Raw genomic sequence first — 19,448 nt, 5'->3', positions numbered from 1 at the left:
ACATCCCCATGGCACAGTGCTCTGCAGCAGACCAGCAGCAGTAATGTATTCTAACACATGCAGGTTCCCCTGCGCTGCCCGACAACATGGTGTATTTCGGAAGCTCTCTAGAAGAGGAGGACGTCGAGGAAGACGATGGAGAGACGGAGGACGCAGCCACCACTAACACTTCATCTTCATGCCATTCAACACCTCGGAAAGGAAGAATGCAAAAGCATGTTACCAACGGACATGGTGAGTTCACGGGAGCAGATGATGCCACTTGGCTTTGTAGTGACATGTCACGGGGTTCTTTACTTGTGTTTGGGTTCATAACACATATTTGGAAGTCAAATGTGTTCTGGTACAAGAGGGTGCGATGTACAAGAGCATCTGTTTGGGGGGGAAAAGCCATCACATTTTCTTAGAACATAAATGTATCTGAAGTCTTAAAATGGCGTCTAAAAATGGCTGCACCTTTTAAAAGAAAAGTGCTGTCCTACATCACTGCACTGTATCACTGCTTCTTTAGGACAGTAATATGGACGGTTCTACTTTTTCACGCACTGTGGTGTTTTCTCCACTCCATACAAGCAGCATTCTCTTCTGCACATAAAGTATCCACACATGCTTTACTAGCTGGCAACCCTAATCCGGGAGCATGGGGTCATAATCATCCCATCCACCTTCATTTACGGATTACTTGTGTCAGAGAGACTTGTAACACATTTCCGCAGTGATATGCAGGACCCACCGTCACTGAAGAGGTTTAAACAGGTTAATGTTGGCATATTTCCTCCTTTCCAAAGGGTAAATGCTCTATATACACACAACACACTTGCACAACCATTTATACACGCACACACTTGCACAACCATTTATACACGCACACACTTGCACAACCATTTATACACGCACACACGTGCACAACCATTTATACACACACACTTGCACTACCATTTATACACGCACACACTTGCACTACCATTTATACACGCACACACTTGCACAGCCATTTATACACGCACTCTTGCACAATGATTTGCACATGCACACAGATATAAAAGCAACATAAAACTTAGAATGTTGTTTTTTGTTTTTTTTTTTTCTTTTAAACTAAATAATGAAAGAAAGTTACTAGCACAAACCCTTTACTACCGGCATGAACCTTTTAAGTGTCAATGGAGATCCCTACTATAGCGATGACCAACTTCATAGCAATCTATCAGTTTGCTTTAGATGAAATGCTCTCCGATATGAAAGCAGGAAAGAAACATATTGTGGGATTCAAAGCTAATGCAAATAAAAGGCAGATAATTGATTGCTGATCACTTAGAGCAGCAGACACTTTAAAATCTGTAAATCATGTAGTTTGGGGTTTTTTCGATGTAGGTTCACAGACTTTCGTTTCCCTGCAAGGGGTGGATGTGTGTGTGTAAAGGTTCTGCTTTTTCTCTCTGCCCCCTCTGTATTTTCTGTGACCACACGAGTACACATTAAAAGAGAAAAAAACCCCAGAGAGAACGGGCCCTGTGTGTCTTGAGAGGGGAGGAAGGGTTCTCTGCACATGAGGGGACTTCCAGAGATTGGCCAACGGCAACAATTACTTAGAAATGCGGTGCAACACTAAACTTGGTGCTCACTATGGTTTGTAAATGGGCAACTCCATGCGTTCCTGTGATGAAATCCACTGGAAGGTTGAAATAAAACCTTGCGTCATTGTCTTTTATTGTTCCCCTTTTTCCTTCACATGCTAATCCCCCAGCAGTTTTTAATTTGAATTTAAAACCATTGCGAATTTTTCTAAAGAAATACCTGCTAACCCCAAATCACTCTATCTTTGTCATCTCCGCTTGAGGGCATGGTCCTGGATCATAGCAAAGAGGAAGTGTTGAGAAGTGTTGTATATGGTGTGTTCTGGGATGTTGGTGGCTGTCCTTTTTGGTGTCAAACATTGTGGCCTAAATGTGAAAAGCTATGAGACCTTCTTTGAATGTGGAGGGGTGGGGGGAGGGGGGAAATAGTACAAATGTTTTACGATATGTATGCCAGAGTGCTTTCATTTCCTTGCAGATCCATTGTAATCTATAGAAATATCTATATTTCTGTGTGTCTTGGATTTTAAGGTCATGGAGAGTCTGCGATCCAGAATTAGTTTTGAGGACCGCCAGGAGTTTAATGTCGCGATATGGATGTGCTGCAATAGTATTCTAGTATCTTAAGGGCCTTGCAAAGCATGGCTTTATTTTTATTTATTTTTACTTTGGCCAAGTATGAACGTAGGGTAATAAACAATCCAGAGAGGAGTACAATTTCTTAGACTGAGGGTTGGAAGAATAGTCACTCCTCCCCTGTAGTGGAGCGCAGCCATTTACACACGAGTTGCAGGGGGCGACACTGGAGTTTGAGGGAGAGACGCAGGAGAATGCCAGGAGTGGCCGCAGCAACCCGCTGCGGGTAACACTCGACAGCGGGTAACACTCGACAGCGGGTAACACTCGACAGCGGGTAAAATGCACTAACCTCAGGTGAGTGGGGGAGTGCATTTGTCGAGCCCAGTGTGTGTGTGTGTGTATATATATATATATATATTTTTTTTTTTTTTGAAGCAAAAAGTGGCACTGTGTGCTCATTTGCATGTCATTTCCCAGAATTCCTTGCTGCAATGGAAGTGCTGTTATATATATATATGTATATATATATATGTATATGTATATATATATATACATGTAGAGGTAGTGTTAGCCGAGCTTCAATAATCAAAAAATAAATAGATGATACCGTTCTGTGGCTAACGAAATGCTTTTATTTGTGCGAGCTTTCGACATACACTGATCTCTTCTTCTGGCGATGTGTAACATCGCCGGAAGAAGAGATCAGTGTATCTCGAAAGCTCGCACAAATAAAAGCATTTCGTTAGCCACAGAACGGTATCATCTATTTATTTTTTGATTTTATATATATATATATATATATATATATATATATATATAATACTGAGTTAAGTTATGGTGAGTAAAAAAAGTGACAAAAACCCTCCACATATTCTCTTTCTTTCCATGGCTGTGTGAAAGGAAGGCATTAGGTATCATCTATTTATTTTTTGATTTTATATATATATATATATATATATATATATATATATATATAATACTGAGTTAAGTTATGGTGAGTAAAAAAAGTGACAAAAACCCTCCACATATTCTCTTTCTTTCCATGGCTGTGTGAAAGGAAGGCATGATCTGGTGAATGTACTGTGGTTGTTTTCTGACCATGAGGTTCCTGCATCCAGATGATAGTGTTTTGTGGTCTAACAGTTATGCGTTTCTACTGTCACTGCTGCAAGTAAAAACCAACATGCTCAGGTGAATTACTGCTGATACTGTGCAGGCTGAGAATAATCAGACCTAAAGCATCTGCTGAGCTGCAAGGTGCCAAAATACCGATTATTCATTATGTTGCCAAGTACACACGTCTTCTGAATGCACTGCATTACGTGCACAATTCCCCGCAGGCTGCTCCAACACTGAAGAGGTTAAACACAGAGAGAGAGAATGAGAATGAGAGAGAGAGAGAGAATGAGAATGAGAATGAGAGAGAGAATGAGAGAGAGAGAATGAAAGAGAGAGAGAATGAGAGAGAGAGAATGAAAGAGATGGATATTTGCTACATGCTTTAGGCTGGGGCCATAGAGGTGGTAGCAGGGCTGAGCCGCGCTGAGGCTCGCCTGCTGAAATCTGCGCGATTTCATGCCCATGCAGGCGAGCCAGCCGGCGCGATCGGAGGCGGGGAGAGACTGAGGGAGGCGGGGCAGTGACGTCGCTGGGCCAATTGCCCGCGACACACCGACGTCAACGTCACGGCGCCGTGACGTTGACGCTGCTCCGCGCTGATTGGATGTTTTCAGCCGACAGCGCTCTGAAAAACAGCTTGTCTGAAAAATCCAGCGCCTCAGCACGCCTGCGGACGCTCGCGTGAGCCCCCACTCAAGGCATCCTCATTGAGGATGCAGGGGCTCAGCGCGGAGCGTCCGCACGGCTCAGCACGGCCTGTCCTATGGACTCGGCCTTACTGTGGAAGGTTTTTGTCACTTTTTTTTACCTACCATAACTTAACTTTGTGTGATATAGAGGTAGATATATATAGATAACTATTATTGACCCTGCTATTACTAAGCTGATCATATGCTACTGTTGAACACTTACTTTTGAGAAACAGTCTAACTGCTGTTTCTATTACTGAGTGCCAAATTAATGACTTATTGTTACTTGCTGAATTGTCTAAACTGGATAGAAGAAGCAATAAGCCCCACTGTTCGTGTATATTATTGTAAATAACACAGCACAATATCCCTATGGCTGTTGGTTAGAAAGCGTTCAATGAGGTAGAGCTGATGAGAACAGTGTGCAGTACTCTCCGTAGTATACTCTGCTCTATCAGGGAAAGGATTAGAGCTTGCTGCTAGTTTACTGTATGGCAAGCGATCAGAAAAGTTTGGCAACTACGCTGTGGGAATCTGGTGCATACAGGAAGTTGATAGTTTCTAATTTGCGGTTCACTTCGAGCAGTGCGTATGTGCGTTATCCTGATTTTTCTTCCTCATAGTCTTAAGAATAGCAGTTTTGTATTCATATTTGTCACATTTAATCTTTCTGGTTCGCAGTACAGTGAAAGTGAATCGTTTCAACATCTTGTTCCAATTCAATGACTACTGATTGTGTTAGGGAAGTTTTGAAAAGCAATTTATTTAGAAAATCCCAATGGCTGCCATTATTGTTAAAGCAGCCAGCAACACATGCAGGCCTGTGTGTTACAGGTCTCTCCTGTACTAAATAGCTTCAAATTCCACACCATACAATGTGTTTTCATCAATAATTATCCAAATTAGAAAACTGCTGAATAATGTGTACAAGAAAAAAAATGCCAGTGCTCCCACAAGGCACCCCTTTTGAATGTCCCATTCGCACGTCAGTGCTCCCACAAGGCACCCATTTTGAATGTCCCATTCGCACGTCAGTGCTCCCACAAGGCACCCCTTTTGAATGTCCCATTCGCACGTCAGTGCTCCCACAAGGCACCCCTTTTGAATGTCCCATCCGCACGTAAGTGCTCCCACAAGGCACCCCTTTTGAATGCCCCATCCACACTTCATCACCTTTCCCCTCTCAGGTGAAGCTAGTGACAACTTACTGTAGGCAAACAGGTCACATTAGCATCTCAGTGTTCCTAGGCAGAACAACGCTTTGAATATGAGCAATTTATTGGTGTGCAGATTATTCATTCTAGCTTTGCATGCGATTGCTAGGCTCCCAGCTGGGTTAACCTCTGCACAGTGATGTCTGGGTAATTGTGTGTTTGGCCTCATCTCGCTGTTTTTGCACAGCCATAACTAATTAACTAGGAGAGGCATTCCCTGCACCCTCTGGCACTGACCTGGACTGTATTTGCGCAGTTGTGCGTGTGTGCGTGTGTGTGCGCATCACTTGGTGTCTTATATCCGTCTTTCAATCTTCATGTGTAAAATATCATTAGCTATGTATTTTATTTTTGGCTGCGTGCCCTCGAGCTTAGCAGTGTGTGTCTGGATTGTGCCAACGGCTTCATTCCTTGTCTTCTGATGACATCACGAGTACGATCTGTGTCCCTTTACACTGGAAGGGAAGCCCTGCTCTGCAACTTACCCCTTGGGGGCCCCGTTGCTATGTAGCACTCCAGGGGACAGTGGGAGAGCCCTGTTCTGTAACGCCACCTGTGCCAGTTTAAATGGCTGTTTTATAAAATAAGACCTTTACTACTAGCTGTTAAAACGTAGGGCCGGAGGCTTCATTCTGAGCAGCTTCACAGTTTGTGCACCAGTGAGGAAAGAGTCATTTCTTTGAAAATTCACTTCCACTGAAGCGGGAGGGTGGGAGGCTCAGCGGCAATGTGAGGAAGGTCTTCTTCATGGGAAGGGTGGTGGATTCATGGAACAGCCTCCCAGCAGAGGTGGGAGAAACGAAGGCTGCGCGTATAGTGTCGTCGCCGGCGACGCTGCCGTCACTGGAAAAATCAAATTGAAGTGACTTCCAGCAATCGCGACCGAGCCGTCGCGCCTACTATAAGTGCACTCGACGGCGGCAATACATTTGTTTTGACGCGACGTCGCTGTCGCCGGCACTATAAGCGCAGCCTAATAGAGCAAGGGGGTTCAATCATGCTTGTGAGTTTGTCACAAGGCTATCCCAAATATGTAAGCAAGCATGTAATAAGGTGTGAGGTTTCCCTGCGTATAGGAGGATGGGCAGGTTAGAGATTGGGGCTCTTATTTGACGTAAAATTCCGTTTCCACGGTATAACGGTGACTCTAGTCTTAAACATTTGTGGCTTCAAAATACTTACAAATGTTTCCTTTTTAATTATTATTCTTATTATACTTTTATTAAAGAAAAGTAAGAGTACTTAAATGTTTTTAGACAGTAGCTTGCAATTAAGTTGTTACCCTAACAAGCAGGTGTCTCCAGAACGCTACCATAAAGAGCAGGGTTGCCACCTCTCCGGGTTTGACCCGTAGACTCCGGGTTTCGGGCACTTGCCTCCCGGCTACGGGTTGCTGTCTTCAATCTCCGGGTGGCGGCGGGGTGTGGTGCGGCGGCTTCTCCGGCATCCTGCTGCAGTTTCCCCCTCCAACTGCAGTGAAGATGGCTGCACGATGTAATTTGACGCCGCGTTGCCATGGTAACCGGACGCTAAGCGACGTCATAACGCTATGAGGTGTCACGTTGCCATGGCAACGCAGCGTTGCGTCACGTAGAGTCCGGTTAACAAGACAACGGCGCATCATTTGACGTCGCGCAGCCATCTTCACTGCAGTTGGAGGGAGAAATTGCAGCAGGACGCCGGGAGACGCCGGCACCGCCGCTGCACCACCACGCCACACAAGTACGGAATATTTTTTCTTTTCCGGGTTGGCCTCAGTAGAAGGTGGCAACCCTGATAAAGAGAGAAGGGAAGTCTTGTGCCCCCTTTTGACATGAACCCCAAAGTGTTGTATTTACCAACAGATTCTAGGTCAGCGGTGTGGTATTGAAGCAAAGTTGCTAATGGATGAGAGTGGAAAGCCAGGGCTGGACCATTATTCGTGTTAACATGGCGTTAATGGGCAGGTATATAGTGTTAACATGGAGTTAATGGGCAGGTATATAGTGTTAACATGGAGTTAATGGGCAGGTATATAGTGTTGACGTGAAAAAAATAGTGAGTGTTTCCTGGTGGCTGCATTCAACCCTGCCCCTTAATATTTGATATTTTGAAGTAACCAGAAGCAGGGGAGCTATATTTTCTGCCCATCCCCATAAAGCAAAATGACCGTTCACTCATCTAGCAATTACATGGGCTGTGGAAAATGTCAGTACTTGAATACAAGTTCCATTGAACTCGCCATTGCTCATCGCCAAAGGAAGGCACCAGTGGCTATTTTCCCACATCAAACAGGGAGAAAATGATTAGTCTTTAATGTCTCTGTTAGTGGGACCCCATGTTGGGTATATATGACCGTTGTGTTATGCATGTGGAAACGTCGTCCATTTGAAGATATGTAACAAAAAATTAAGAAATGATGAGTCCCTTTCTATGTCCCAATATAACATGCATAGGTCATTCTTATTGACGGATCAATAACTTGTTTTGTCTTTTCTCCCTGCAGTGGACTTTGTTTTCCTTTTTCTGTGTTTAACTGTATTAAATATTAGAAACAACCTCCTTTTTTTTAATGCCTTGTGTTTGTTCCTTTTATAGTTTTTAATGGGTCCTGCAAATCGTCAAAGGAGAAAGACACTACCCACAGGCACAAAAGCCACAAAGAGGCCACACCGAGGAAAGAGAGGACCCGTGAACATAAAGTTGAGAGACGAAGAGAGTCTGCTGCTGCTAACCACCACCCTGCTTCAAACACGGGCTCCTCTGCCAAAGGGCTCGCTGCTAATAACCACCACAGTCATCTTAGATCGGCTCAGGACTTAAGGAAACAGGTGAAAGCTGCCGTTTAAAACACACATCTAAGATATACATTTCTGTTACCAGCGGAGTTGTTTTCAGCACATCATGGCCCATATTTACTAAGGGGTGCTATTCCGTAAAATACTTTTCAATGCTAGAAGACTGCTTATGGCCCACTTACTTGAATGGACTATCCTCCAGCATTGGAAGGTGTACAATGGAATTGCACTTCATGCTGACAAAGCTTTCTATGTTCACCACCATTACATGTTTTGTTATTTGCAAGGTCTAAGCCAGGCCTGCACAACATATGTGTCTCCCTGTGCACCCCACTCCCCCCTCCCGAGACCGCTCTGCAGGCACAGGAGGGAAGGAGCGCTAGCATTGTAACACGGAGCGCCAGCATGGTGACGCTCCCCCCCTCCTGAGCCTGCTCTGCCAACCAATTCCTGCTCTGCCGACACATTAGGGAAGGAGCGCCAGCATGGTGATGCGCTCCTTCTCCCCCCCTCCCCCTGAGCCTGCCGACAACTTAGGAAAGGCGCGCCAGAGGTTTAATGCCAAACCGCCCCCCCGCCCCACGCTCTAGCAGGGGGAGAGGGAGATGTGATGTGGAGTGGGGGAGAGGGTGATGTGCAGGGCAGGGAGAGGGTGATGTGCTGGGGAGGGAGAGAGTGATGTGAGGTGCAGTGGGGAAGAGGGTGATGTGCAGGGGGGGGGAGAGGGTGATGTGCAGGGTGGGAGGGTGATGTGATGTGCAGGGGGGGGGGTGATGTGATGTGCAGGGGAGGGAGAGGGTGATGCGGAGTGGGGGAGGGTGATGTGCAGGGGGGGAGAGGGTGATATGAGGTGCAGGGGAGGGAGAGGGTGATGTGAGGTGCAAAGGGGGTGGATGTGAGGTGCAAGGGGGGTGGATGTGAGGTGCAGGGGGTGATGTGAGGTGTAGGGGGAGTGATGTGAGGTGCAGGGGGGGTGATGTGAGGTGCAGGGGGTGATGTGAGGTGCAGGGGGTGATGTGAGGTGCAGGGGGTGATTGGAGGTGCAGGGGGGGGTGATTGGAGGTGCAGGGGTGGTCATTAGAGGTGCAGGGGAGGGTGATTGGAGGTGCAAGGGGGGAGAATGATGTGAGGTGCAGGAGGAGAGAGTGATGTGAGGTGCACGGGGGGAGAATGATGTGAGGTGCACGGGGGAGAATGATGTGAGGTGCACGGGGGGAGAAGGATGTGAGGTGCAGGGGGGGTGAGATGTGTGTGGTGAGCAGGGGGGTATTGTGTGTTTGATGTGGAGGAGGAGTATTATGTGTGTGAGTGAGGGGGAGAGATGGGGGTATGAGAGATAGATGGGCTCTGGGGGAGATATGAGGATGATGATGAAGGGTGCTGGGGGAGATATGAGGATGATGATGAAGGGTGCTGGGGGAGATATGAGGATGATGATGAGGGGTGCTGGGGGAGATATATGATGATGATGATGATGATGATGATTTTATCCGTGCGGCCCAAATTTTTTTTCCTTGGAGCAGTTCGGCCCTTCTCGCTTTACGAGTTGTGCAGGCCTGGTCTAAGCAGATTGGGTTATAGGTATTGTTCAGGGCCAGCATGTATCAGCGCTGTGTATCTAGCCACTTCACAGTAAGTGCACACTTCGGGCACTGTTAGCCATTGCACCATTCAGTTTGGCGATTACTATTGTTTGTAAATAAGCGCTCTAGACCATCATTGTGAAGAAATACCACATAGGCTGTACCAGTTGTTTCTGTCAGTGGTTGCCATCTGCCTTTTTGCTGGGAGACGGCTGTGTAGCTGTGTTTGAGTTGTCACGTACCCAAGTAATGCAATTTCTGAACCCCTTACATCACTGATGCTGAAAGCAGGTCATGAGCGCATCGACTCACATGGGTTTAGTATTAAACTGTTGATTAGTTACCTGTAGTATATGTTTTGTTGGCATGTTGAAGTAGTCTCCATGCGCTTTATGGATTATAATATTTGATATTTTCTACAGTGGTGGAATCCCCTACTGTGTCCTCACAGAAAACCATGGGCGCTGCACTTCTTCTGTATGTCTGGAGTTGCAGACCGTATGCTTTGACCGTGCTGCCAGCTCCTTCCTGTAGCAACTTGCGTCAGGCCCTATCAAAGGGGCTCTGCTCATTCAGGCCAAGATTCACGAAGCCCCGATGCGAGTATCGCACCCTTATCTGGCATTAACTGTAGTTGCACAGAATCCCAGCAAGCTCAAGAAACCCCCAAACATACCACATAATATATATATGTATATAACTGCCAAAATGTGTGCTACTGAGCGTGGCCAACATTTTTTTCCAGCTGGTCTCAGCTGTTTGGATGTTAGTGGCCGCTGATCCCCCCCACCCTCCTTCCCCACCCCTGGGGTTTAAACTCGCCCCTCCCCACTTTCTACATTAGCAGGTCTTTTTCATGTTACTGAGATTGGACAGACCCAATATGGTAATTCTCCCTCCAAATAGAGGTAAATGAGCATTTTAATCAGGTAGTGATAGGACCTGCTAATGCTCATGCATTGATGTGGCTTGCAGGCTTATAACGCTTTGGCCAAAGGGTTAAACTAAATCACCCATTTTCAAGAGAATACATAAGTATTTCACTGTGTATTTTTGTCATATTGGATGTAGCATTGGGCTTTTCTGTCTTTTGTTGTATTAACTATAGTTGACTTGCATGGCAAGTAATGCCGGATCAGGGTGTAATACCCCGAATCGCTGGTTAGTTAATCCTGGCCTTGGTATTAATGACATGTGGCATCTCAACTGTTCAATCTGTGTTGGGCTGTCATAAGAATTGCCACGTCAACGGCACCTGTACAACACCGCTTTGAAAGAGCAATACAGGGCAATAACATTTTTTTATTAAAATCCCACATTGTGCTAGTTAGCAACTCATTTAATTTTTGCCTAATTCAAACTACTTAGACTTCTACGGCCTTGTCTGAAATTGTTGATTTAGTTTCATAACTTAACAGATATATAGTATATGAACAAACCATTAGAGACGAAGAACCATAGGTAGTAGCATTCCCCCTCATTTCTCTCTCTCTCTCTCTCTCTCTCTCTCTCTCTCTCTCTCTCTCTCTCTCTCTCTCTCTCTCTTTTTATTTATTTTTTAACATATTAAATATTTTGAAATAAAATATATTCAATACGGATTTATATTGACCAACAAATTCATTCATAAAAGGAGCAGGGGGGGGGGGGGGAACCTGTAAGCAGAGCTGGGAGGAGCAGTCATTCAATGATTTTCTGGCCTCTGTTTTCTAGATGGCCACTCAAAGATGCTCTAAGAGAAGGAGGAAGGGAGAGCTAGAGTAGTCTCGCTGAGCAAAGCCGTGAATGGGCTGATGCTGTCTGCAGCTCCTTTGCATCTGCCATCCTGCCTCCTCACTAAAGCATGGTGGAATTTGCTGCCAAGACAAATAATTACAATAAAAATACTGTATAAACCTGGAAATCCCATTTAGCTGCTCATTATAATAATCCCCTTAGAGCAGGGCATTACTTGGCTATTAATACCACTGCTGGGTTAAAGGTACTTGGGCTTGAACTCCTCCAGGAGTAATGCCTTATTTTGAGGGTATGGCTATAAATGCATAGGTGAGGTAATAATGCTGCGTAGACCTAGGGATGTACTAATGTACTAATAATAATAGCATGTTCTTGTATAGCGCATGTTCTTGTATAGCGCTGCTAGTTTTACATAGTGCTTTACAGAGACATTTTGCAGGCTGAGGTCCCTGCCCCGTGGAGCTTACAATCTATGTTTTTGGTGCCTGAGGCACAGGCAGATAAAGTGACTTGCCCAAGGTCACAAGGAGCCAGCACTGGGAATTGAACAAGGCTCCCCTGCTTCAAACTCTCAGTGCCAGTCAGTGTCTTTACTCACTGAGCCGCTCCTTCTCCTTGATTTGAGATTTGTCTTAAAAATGTAACAGCCACATTCTTTCATTATTCTTTTCTTTGGAATTACATCCCGCTAGAAGATTCGAGAGGGAAGTTTAGATTAGATGAAGAAACATAGCAGCAGCAGTCTGAGGCACTTGTAAAATGTTCTGCGAAGACTCTTCTCTGTGCTGGAGAAGAGACGCTCTCTCTCTCTGACACTTGACACTCTCCCCCCCTCCCTCCGATCCCCGACACTCTCTCTCCCCAACATTCGACGCGCTCTCTCCCCGACACCCTGTGCTCTCACTCTCTCCCTGACACTCTGCGCTCTCACTCTCTCCCCAACACTCGACGTGCTCTCTCCCCCCGACACTCGGCGCTCTCTCTCTCCCCCACACTCTTGCGCTCTCATTCTCTCCCCCACACTCTTGCGCTCTCATTCTCTCCCCAACACTGTGTGCTCTCACTCTCTCCCCGACACTCTGTGCTTTCACTCTCTCCCCAACACTCGGTGCTCTCTCTCTCCTCGGCGCGCTCTCTCTCTCTCCCCGACACTCGACGCTCTCTCCCTCTGACACTTGAGACTCTGTCTCTCCTCGACGCTCTCTCCCCCTCCCCCCTTGACACTCGGCGCTCTCTCTCTCCCCGACATTCGGCGTTCTCTCTCTCCCTGACACTCGGCGCGCTCTCTCTCTCCCCGACACTTTCTCTCTCCGATGCTCTCTCTCCCCCGGATGCTCGGCACACTCTTTCTCCCAACGCTCTGTGTTCTCTCTCTCCCTGATGCTCTCTCCCCCCTCCACTAATGCTGACCAGAACAGGTACACACACACACACACACCAAGATAGAACATACACACCTCTCTCCAGTCCATGCTGCTGTCTCCCCTGTTTGGCCCTGCCCCCAGGAACAGCCCCAAGAAACTTCCCAGCCCCATAGCAACAGCCCTGCTCCCTCCCTGCTCGGGGGATTCCCCCACCGGATTAGGAAACTGCATTAGGCAAAATAGGCGGCTGCCGCCACCCAAATTCTGCCGCCCTAGGCAGCAGCTTATTTTGCCTCATGGCACCCACTATGGAGATATCTCAGGAAGCAAGGGGTTCCAGGAGCGGAAATGAATGCAGATCTACTCCAGAGACCCCATGCTTTAATCCCATTACAAAAAGTTAAGAAAATTCCACTGTGAGAATGTTCTCACCATGCGTCTTACGGCAGAGTCCTTTAACTCCATAAATACTTGTGTTTGTTATGTGTAGGGAATCAGGGGTTGGTTGAAATTATCATCATTATAGAAGTCTGTTAAAATGATAATACACAGATGTCTCAGTCTAGCAAATATTGCCATATATAAAAACTAGAAATGTAGTTTCAAAGGTAAACTAAACTGCACCCTCAAAATAATAAAATATAAACTAATGATCTAGTCTTCAAATCCCCGCCCAAGATAAATAACAGGTCCGTACATCACTAGAGCAATGCAGATAGAAGACTTCCTGCCTTAGAGATCATAGACTAACATAGAATGGTAACAATATGGACACGGTGAAATATATTTCACGGCCAAGGATACCTAGAGGCAAAGCAGTTGCCTCCATCAGAGGCCAGTACTTTAACCACAATACCAAGCCTCATTCCAGGTAGATGATAAAGCTTCATTAGGTGACATTGTGTATTAAGCCATCAAAGCAGCGTCAGTCTGGGACCAATTAATAGCGGAGACAGACACTTATAATTGCAAGCTACGAGACAGCAGCCTGGTGATGTCAAGCAGGATACCAGAGCGTCGTCTCCTCCTTGCAGCCTTCTCCGATGGGGCAACATAATCTTTTGTCCCTCAGGTGTCTTTTAATTACCAGGTCTCTGAAAGTTACGGATCAGATTGCTACATGCAATTCCACCGTTGAATTCCGATGTTAGTTTTCATTTTTAAACTAACTTTCTAACTATTTACTTTTGCAGATCAGTAGCTGCTCTAAACACTAATATCACTACTTGGTAAAATCAGATTCAATATATGAGTCTTGCAGTTTCCATGAGGATATGGTTATCATGCAGACTGCATGTACACTGACTGCTTAGGTGGATCTCCGTATGACCAGCGCATTTGAGATTATCTGGCAGGTCTGTGAGAGATTGGTTCCTAGTTGCCGTGTTGAAGGCGCCCAATTGTGTGTTCACCAGGTTGCTAGCACAATGGGGCCTCCTCTTTGTGCATGAGTTCTGCAGTGTTTTTTGTTCTTCTTAAAGGAAACAAAGGTACTTAAGTGCTGAAGGCCTACAGATGTGCACTTCTCATAGCTCTCAGACTAGCAATGTGAAGCTCAACTGAGCCCCCTGTTGGTCTGCGCAGAATATGAGCCAGGCATGTTTGCCTGTCTTTGGGAGATGGCGTCATATTTCCTTTCTGATTCTGCCAGCCCTGTGTTGATAATGTGAAGTTCCCATGATTATATAGGATGCTGTGCTCCAATTACATGTTACTTATTACTCTGATCAAAGTTTAATCGTTAAACTGCAATGCATTTGAGAGGGTTTTCCTCGTTCTGCTTCTCTATAGATGCTCTTAAAGCAGCACTACGGGTTAGTTTAAAAAAAAGTAATGTATATATTATTACAAGTTTGAAGCAGGGGGTCGCTAGATCTGTGAGAGGAGCTGTGTTAATTTCTGCTTCTGGTGCCCCCGGCTTCAAGAGATACAAACCTCCTTAGCGGTGCCGGTATCCCTGCTGGCAGTGAAACGGCGTACTCAACATAATGGCAGTTTAAATGTCACGCGGGCCAATATGAAGCTGTGGCGACATTTGGTGCGGCGTTCTATTGGACCGCGTAACCTGGACCTTTAACCCCCACAGAGATACGGGCACCCCCTACGGAGGTAAATATCTCGGGAAGCAGGGCATCCCCGGAGCTGAAATGAACACAGGAGACCCCCTGCTTCTATCCTGTAATAAAAAAAAGAAATATGTATTTTGTAAAGTTAACCCGTATTGCTGTTTTAAGGCAATTCTAAGGCAACATGCTCACATTGTATGTTTCGTGTGTGCGTAGTGTGCTTTATAAAGTAAAATAAAAACCTCTGAATGTACATTACTTTACACAATTGTCATAAAAGGACACCTCACGAAATGGAAAGCACCCTGTCAATTTGTTCTGCATTGTTCCACCATTTTCTTAGATCATATACAGCTTGCGTCTTCTATTTGTGTCATTTTTGGAATACATAATCGTTCTACTTATAAGCAGTGCTAGTTTATACATTTTTATCTTGTATTACGATAAATTAAAACCATCATATGTACATCGGCAAGATCACAATTCTTTATATATGTTGCACCGCATCATTGCTCTGGTTATCAACAAACATTACCCCTTCTTTACTTCAACACGGCACATCTTAATGGTAAAGTCCCATTCATCGTTTTGGAGAAAACAGCACATTGGATTTGGTGGAATCTTAAGTCAAAATGCACAATATAACCATCTTCTTTTCCCACTGTTTCCCAGGTTTCCAAGGTGAATGGAATAACCCGGTTGTCATCGTCGGGTTCAAATGCAGTTGGTGCCAAAAAGACGAGAGAAGTGAGACCTTCACCGTCCAAAACTGTGAAGTATACTGCAACGGTGACCAAGGGAACTGTCACGTACACCAAAGCCAAGAAAGAACTGGTTAAGGCAACCAAACAGAAACAGAGCAGATCCAGTTCATCTGTTCACCACACAATCTCAGGGACCACAGAAAGCAGCAATGCAAAAACTCGTAAACAGGTGCTATCTCTGTCCACGTCCAAACCCAACTGTGCCGCTGTTAATAACTGTGTAAAGGTAAATGGGAAATTGAACAAAAAGAAGTGCACTAGGGAGGACGGTAGGCAGCTAAGGGAGGGACTACGTAACTCGAAAAGGCGTCTGGAAGAGACAAACCACTCAGACAAGGCACAGCCTCCGGTAAAGAAAGCTAAAGTATCCGCCAGCTTGCCAGAGGTCAGAAGCAAAAGGTTAGCGGCGGAGAAACAGGTGCTAAATGGACAGACAAAGAAAGAAGTGCCAGAAAAGATGCTGGAGAGGAACAGGCCGAAGCGGTCCACGGCAGCCAGGAGCGTGACGCTTAAACAAGCACGTGGCAAGATGGAAGATTCCAGCTGTGAAAATCGTTCTACCTCGCAGGTTGATTCCTCGCACAAATCTCTGGACTCTACGAAGCCGGAAAAAAGCCCAGGGAGGCCCAGGTGTGCAGCCATGTGCGAGATCCCCTTCCTGCGACCCTCTGCCAAGGAGTTCCACGACCCTTTGATCTACATCGAGTCGATCCGAGCCCGAGTGGAGAACTATGGGATGTGCACCGTGATCCCTCCCGCGGACTGGAGGCCGGAGTGCAAGCTAAATGATGAGATGCGCTTTATGACGCAGATCCAGCACATCCACAAGCTCGACCGGCGCTGGGGCCCCAACGTACAACGGCTGGCCTGCATCAAGAAGCACCTCAAATCTCAGGGCATCACCATGGATGAACTCCCGCTCATAGGTAAGGGTATCACTCTGATGGTTTTGCATGGGGTGCAACTTTTCCTGAGGCATGTTGAGTTCTAGGTGACCTGTTATTGTCACTGGACAGATACAGTGAGGGGGCGCCAACAGGCTTTTTGTATACTGTTTTTAAATAGACTGAAATGCTTCACAAATTCCCATTTCCAAGCAAAAACAAACAGGAAAACACACTTATCCGTAATAAGAATGAGTGACTTTAGCGACTTTCCTTAAAGAATGTTCTTTTTTCCCTCGTCAGCAGATGAAATGTACTAAATTTCCTTCTTTACCACAATTCCTCACCAGCTTTCACGGTGTGGTTCATAAATTGGCAAGTGCCTTAGATTTAACTGCTTCAATTTATAGAGAGGCAGAGAGAGCCTGCAAAGTGAACTACAAGTTCCAGCTTCGGAAAGCTAATACCCTTGTGAGAATCTCTGGAAGTCTTCATTTAATATCTGCTGTCAAATATCTTACATACCATGGGTCATGGACACAAAAATTGTTATAAGTAATTCTAAGTTTGGAAACTTAACAGCTACAATATCATGTGGTTTTTTTTAGTCCCTTTATGTTAACAAGTAGATCGTTTTATGCATTGCAGAAAATGATCTGTTGTGTTGAATAAATGAATGCAAGAGAGCCCGCAACTGCGTTGCAGGTCACCGACCAAACTAAAAGCGTTACAGCTGTCGGGGACATTCGAACTGCATTGTCAGCACAAGGTTGTTTTACATGGTAGCTGCATATGCTTAATCATAAAGCATTTATTGTGCCATAGAGCACACAACGTTTCGGCCTGCTGGCCTTTCTCAACTGAAGTGGTGTACTCAATGGCACAATAAATGCTTTATGATTAAGAAATCCGTGTGCCCTTGTCCATTCAGAGCTTTGGATTCAACACAGGTCTTCCCTGGGATTAGGGAGCACCGGTATAAGTGTCACTTATTTTGAACTGTTGTTTTGGTGGCAAGCAAACAGCTACATATTTTTGCAGCTGCACATGCTTCACACGCACAACGGTTTTAACATTCCCCGATTGGTAAGGTTTTCACAACATTCATGTTTATTGTATATATAGCCGGAGTGTGCTTGGGTAATGGAGAAGGGCATGTGCTTCTCTGCAGATTTCGCCTTTATTAGATATTTGAGCAGTGTTGTGGCAGTTCTAGAATTGCCCTAAATAATTAAAGCCGCAGTTCATGAAATGACCTTGAAGCTTGGAATGTAGTGGCCTCATATTTTCTGATGAAAACGAATTGATTTACGTTTGGCTCGTGCCTGCCTCCATTTGGCTTTTTGGTAGCTTCTAGTTCTAAGTTATGGCTATGACTGCCTTCATTGGCTTGTATAGCTGTGCAGGAATTGAGGCTGCTATATAGCCTTCAATTCAAAGTTCAAGAAACACTATACACTGACCACGTTTTATCCTGCTCCGTAACAGTGGTATAAAAATAATGGTGGATGCTGGCAAAATCATGTAAAAAAACCTAAGGTTATTCATTTAGTGAAGTTAAATCTTTGATATTTTCTGGCTAGCTAGTACTGCTATTTAAACAAAAAACAAAATAAAACGTGTGTGTGTGTGTGTGTGTGTGTGTGTGTGTGTGTGTGTGTGTGTGTGTGTGTGTATGTGTGTGTACTGGGGCACATACAAAACAAAATTACCTTGCCTGGGTGAATAGGAAATAAATTGTAACAAGCCAAGAAAAAAATCAAGCAGTCCTTGGTCTTACGACAAAATTACAAAAGATTTAATAAAGAAAAAAATTGAAGTTTCAGTTCAAATCAGAACCTTTCTCAAAACAAGCAGACAACTACCCTGCAGTATGTACTGTATACCCTGTAGTGAAATACCAAGCGGGATGGAAGCTCACACCAAAGCCACAGAGAACACAGCAAGATCCAACACAGAATCACAGCAAGCACTGGAAGGGAACCAAGGGCAGAAAACTGTGCCTCTACACAAACTACATAATAGAGCCGGAATCAATAGCAACAGGCTACACCAAGTAGTAAACCAATGTGCATAGTTTCACTATTGATTTACTACTTGGTGTTGGCTATTTTTGTGATTCCGAGCCGGATCTTGCTGCTTTCTCTGTGGTGTGAGCTTCCATCCCCTGTTTGGTATTTCACTACAGGGTATAAATACGGCAGGTTAGTTGTCTATCTTGAGAATGGTTCTAATTTGAACTAAAACGCCAATCCTTTTTTTCATTAAATCTTTTGTAATTTTTTTTGGGGAGGGAAGTCCTCTGAGTGCTTGATTTTTTAAATTTATTTATATGTATATATTATAATAATAAAACTTTTTTTGGGGGGTGACGTTTTTTCATTCAGTGCTGTCACAAGTGATGGGTACCGGCATAAGAAAGAGTGCTGGACCCCCGAAATCATGGGGGGTGCGTGAAGTGGGGCGGTTGAGTGAAGGTTACAGATGGGGTGGTTGAGAACAGAAGGCAAAGTAGAGAACCAGAATCCCCAGTTTGAGGCACAGGAGGGCATAACCCCAGAGAGGCCAGTGCAGGCCACTCCCCCTGAAATACCAGGGCCAGGGAAGTATTCCCTTGGCTTCCTCCCAATTTGTGACAGCCCTGACTGCATTTGTGGAGTTCCTGGAAGAATACAAGTATTTTAAAAGACTTATTTGAAAACTGATCTCTCTCTGTTTCTTCGTGGCAGTATACCTCCCAGACATTCAAGCATGGGCCTTCCCTCACAGCGCTTGGTCCTGACTGAAGATCCAGAGGATCACCACTCTGTTTTTTCAACAGCTTTTCGCTAAGGTTATTGTGGCACCATTGGTACATACCCACCACGCTGACACGGGCCTTCACTTGGTGGTAGGCAAATACCGAGGTTAAACCCTCTTCTTACCAACCATTGTTGCTCTCCAGAGCGGCGTATCTTTCGCTCTGCCTGCTAGTGGTGTGGGCATAGCCAAGAGCACGCAGAAACAGAAAATCAGGAGCGCAAATAAATCCAGATTTACGAAGAAGAAAAAACACATATCGTGCAATATTGTTTTCAAATTGAGTGAAAATTGTGCAA

The 19,448-nt window shown here is 45.2% G+C and overlaps 1 protein-coding gene across 2 annotated transcripts in view; it reads left to right on the top strand.

Moving 5' to 3' along the window:
• Positions 1–19,448, top strand: part of JARID2 (jumonji and AT-rich interaction domain containing 2) — a 62,773-nt gene that overhangs the window by 16,570 nt on the left and 26,755 nt on the right. For both annotated transcript variants that reach the window (XM_075585660.1, XM_075585661.1), the window contains 3 exons: positions 64–234; positions 7,753–7,985; positions 15,375–16,392. In XM_075585660.1, the coding sequence (XP_075441775.1) occupies positions 87–234; positions 7,753–7,985; positions 15,375–16,392 (1,399 nt within the window). In that variant the 5' untranslated portion in view covers positions 64–86. The remainder of the gene's footprint in view (positions 1–63; positions 235–7,752; positions 7,986–15,374; positions 16,393–19,448) is intronic.

Source organism: Ascaphus truei, chromosome 2 (assembly GCF_040206685.1).
Source record: "Ascaphus truei isolate aAscTru1 chromosome 2, aAscTru1.hap1, whole genome shotgun sequence".
NCBI lineage: Eukaryota > Metazoa > Chordata > Amphibia > Anura > Ascaphidae > Ascaphus > Ascaphus truei.
Note: the sequence above shows the minus strand (reverse complement) of the source record. Positions and strands in the feature narration are given on the sequence as shown.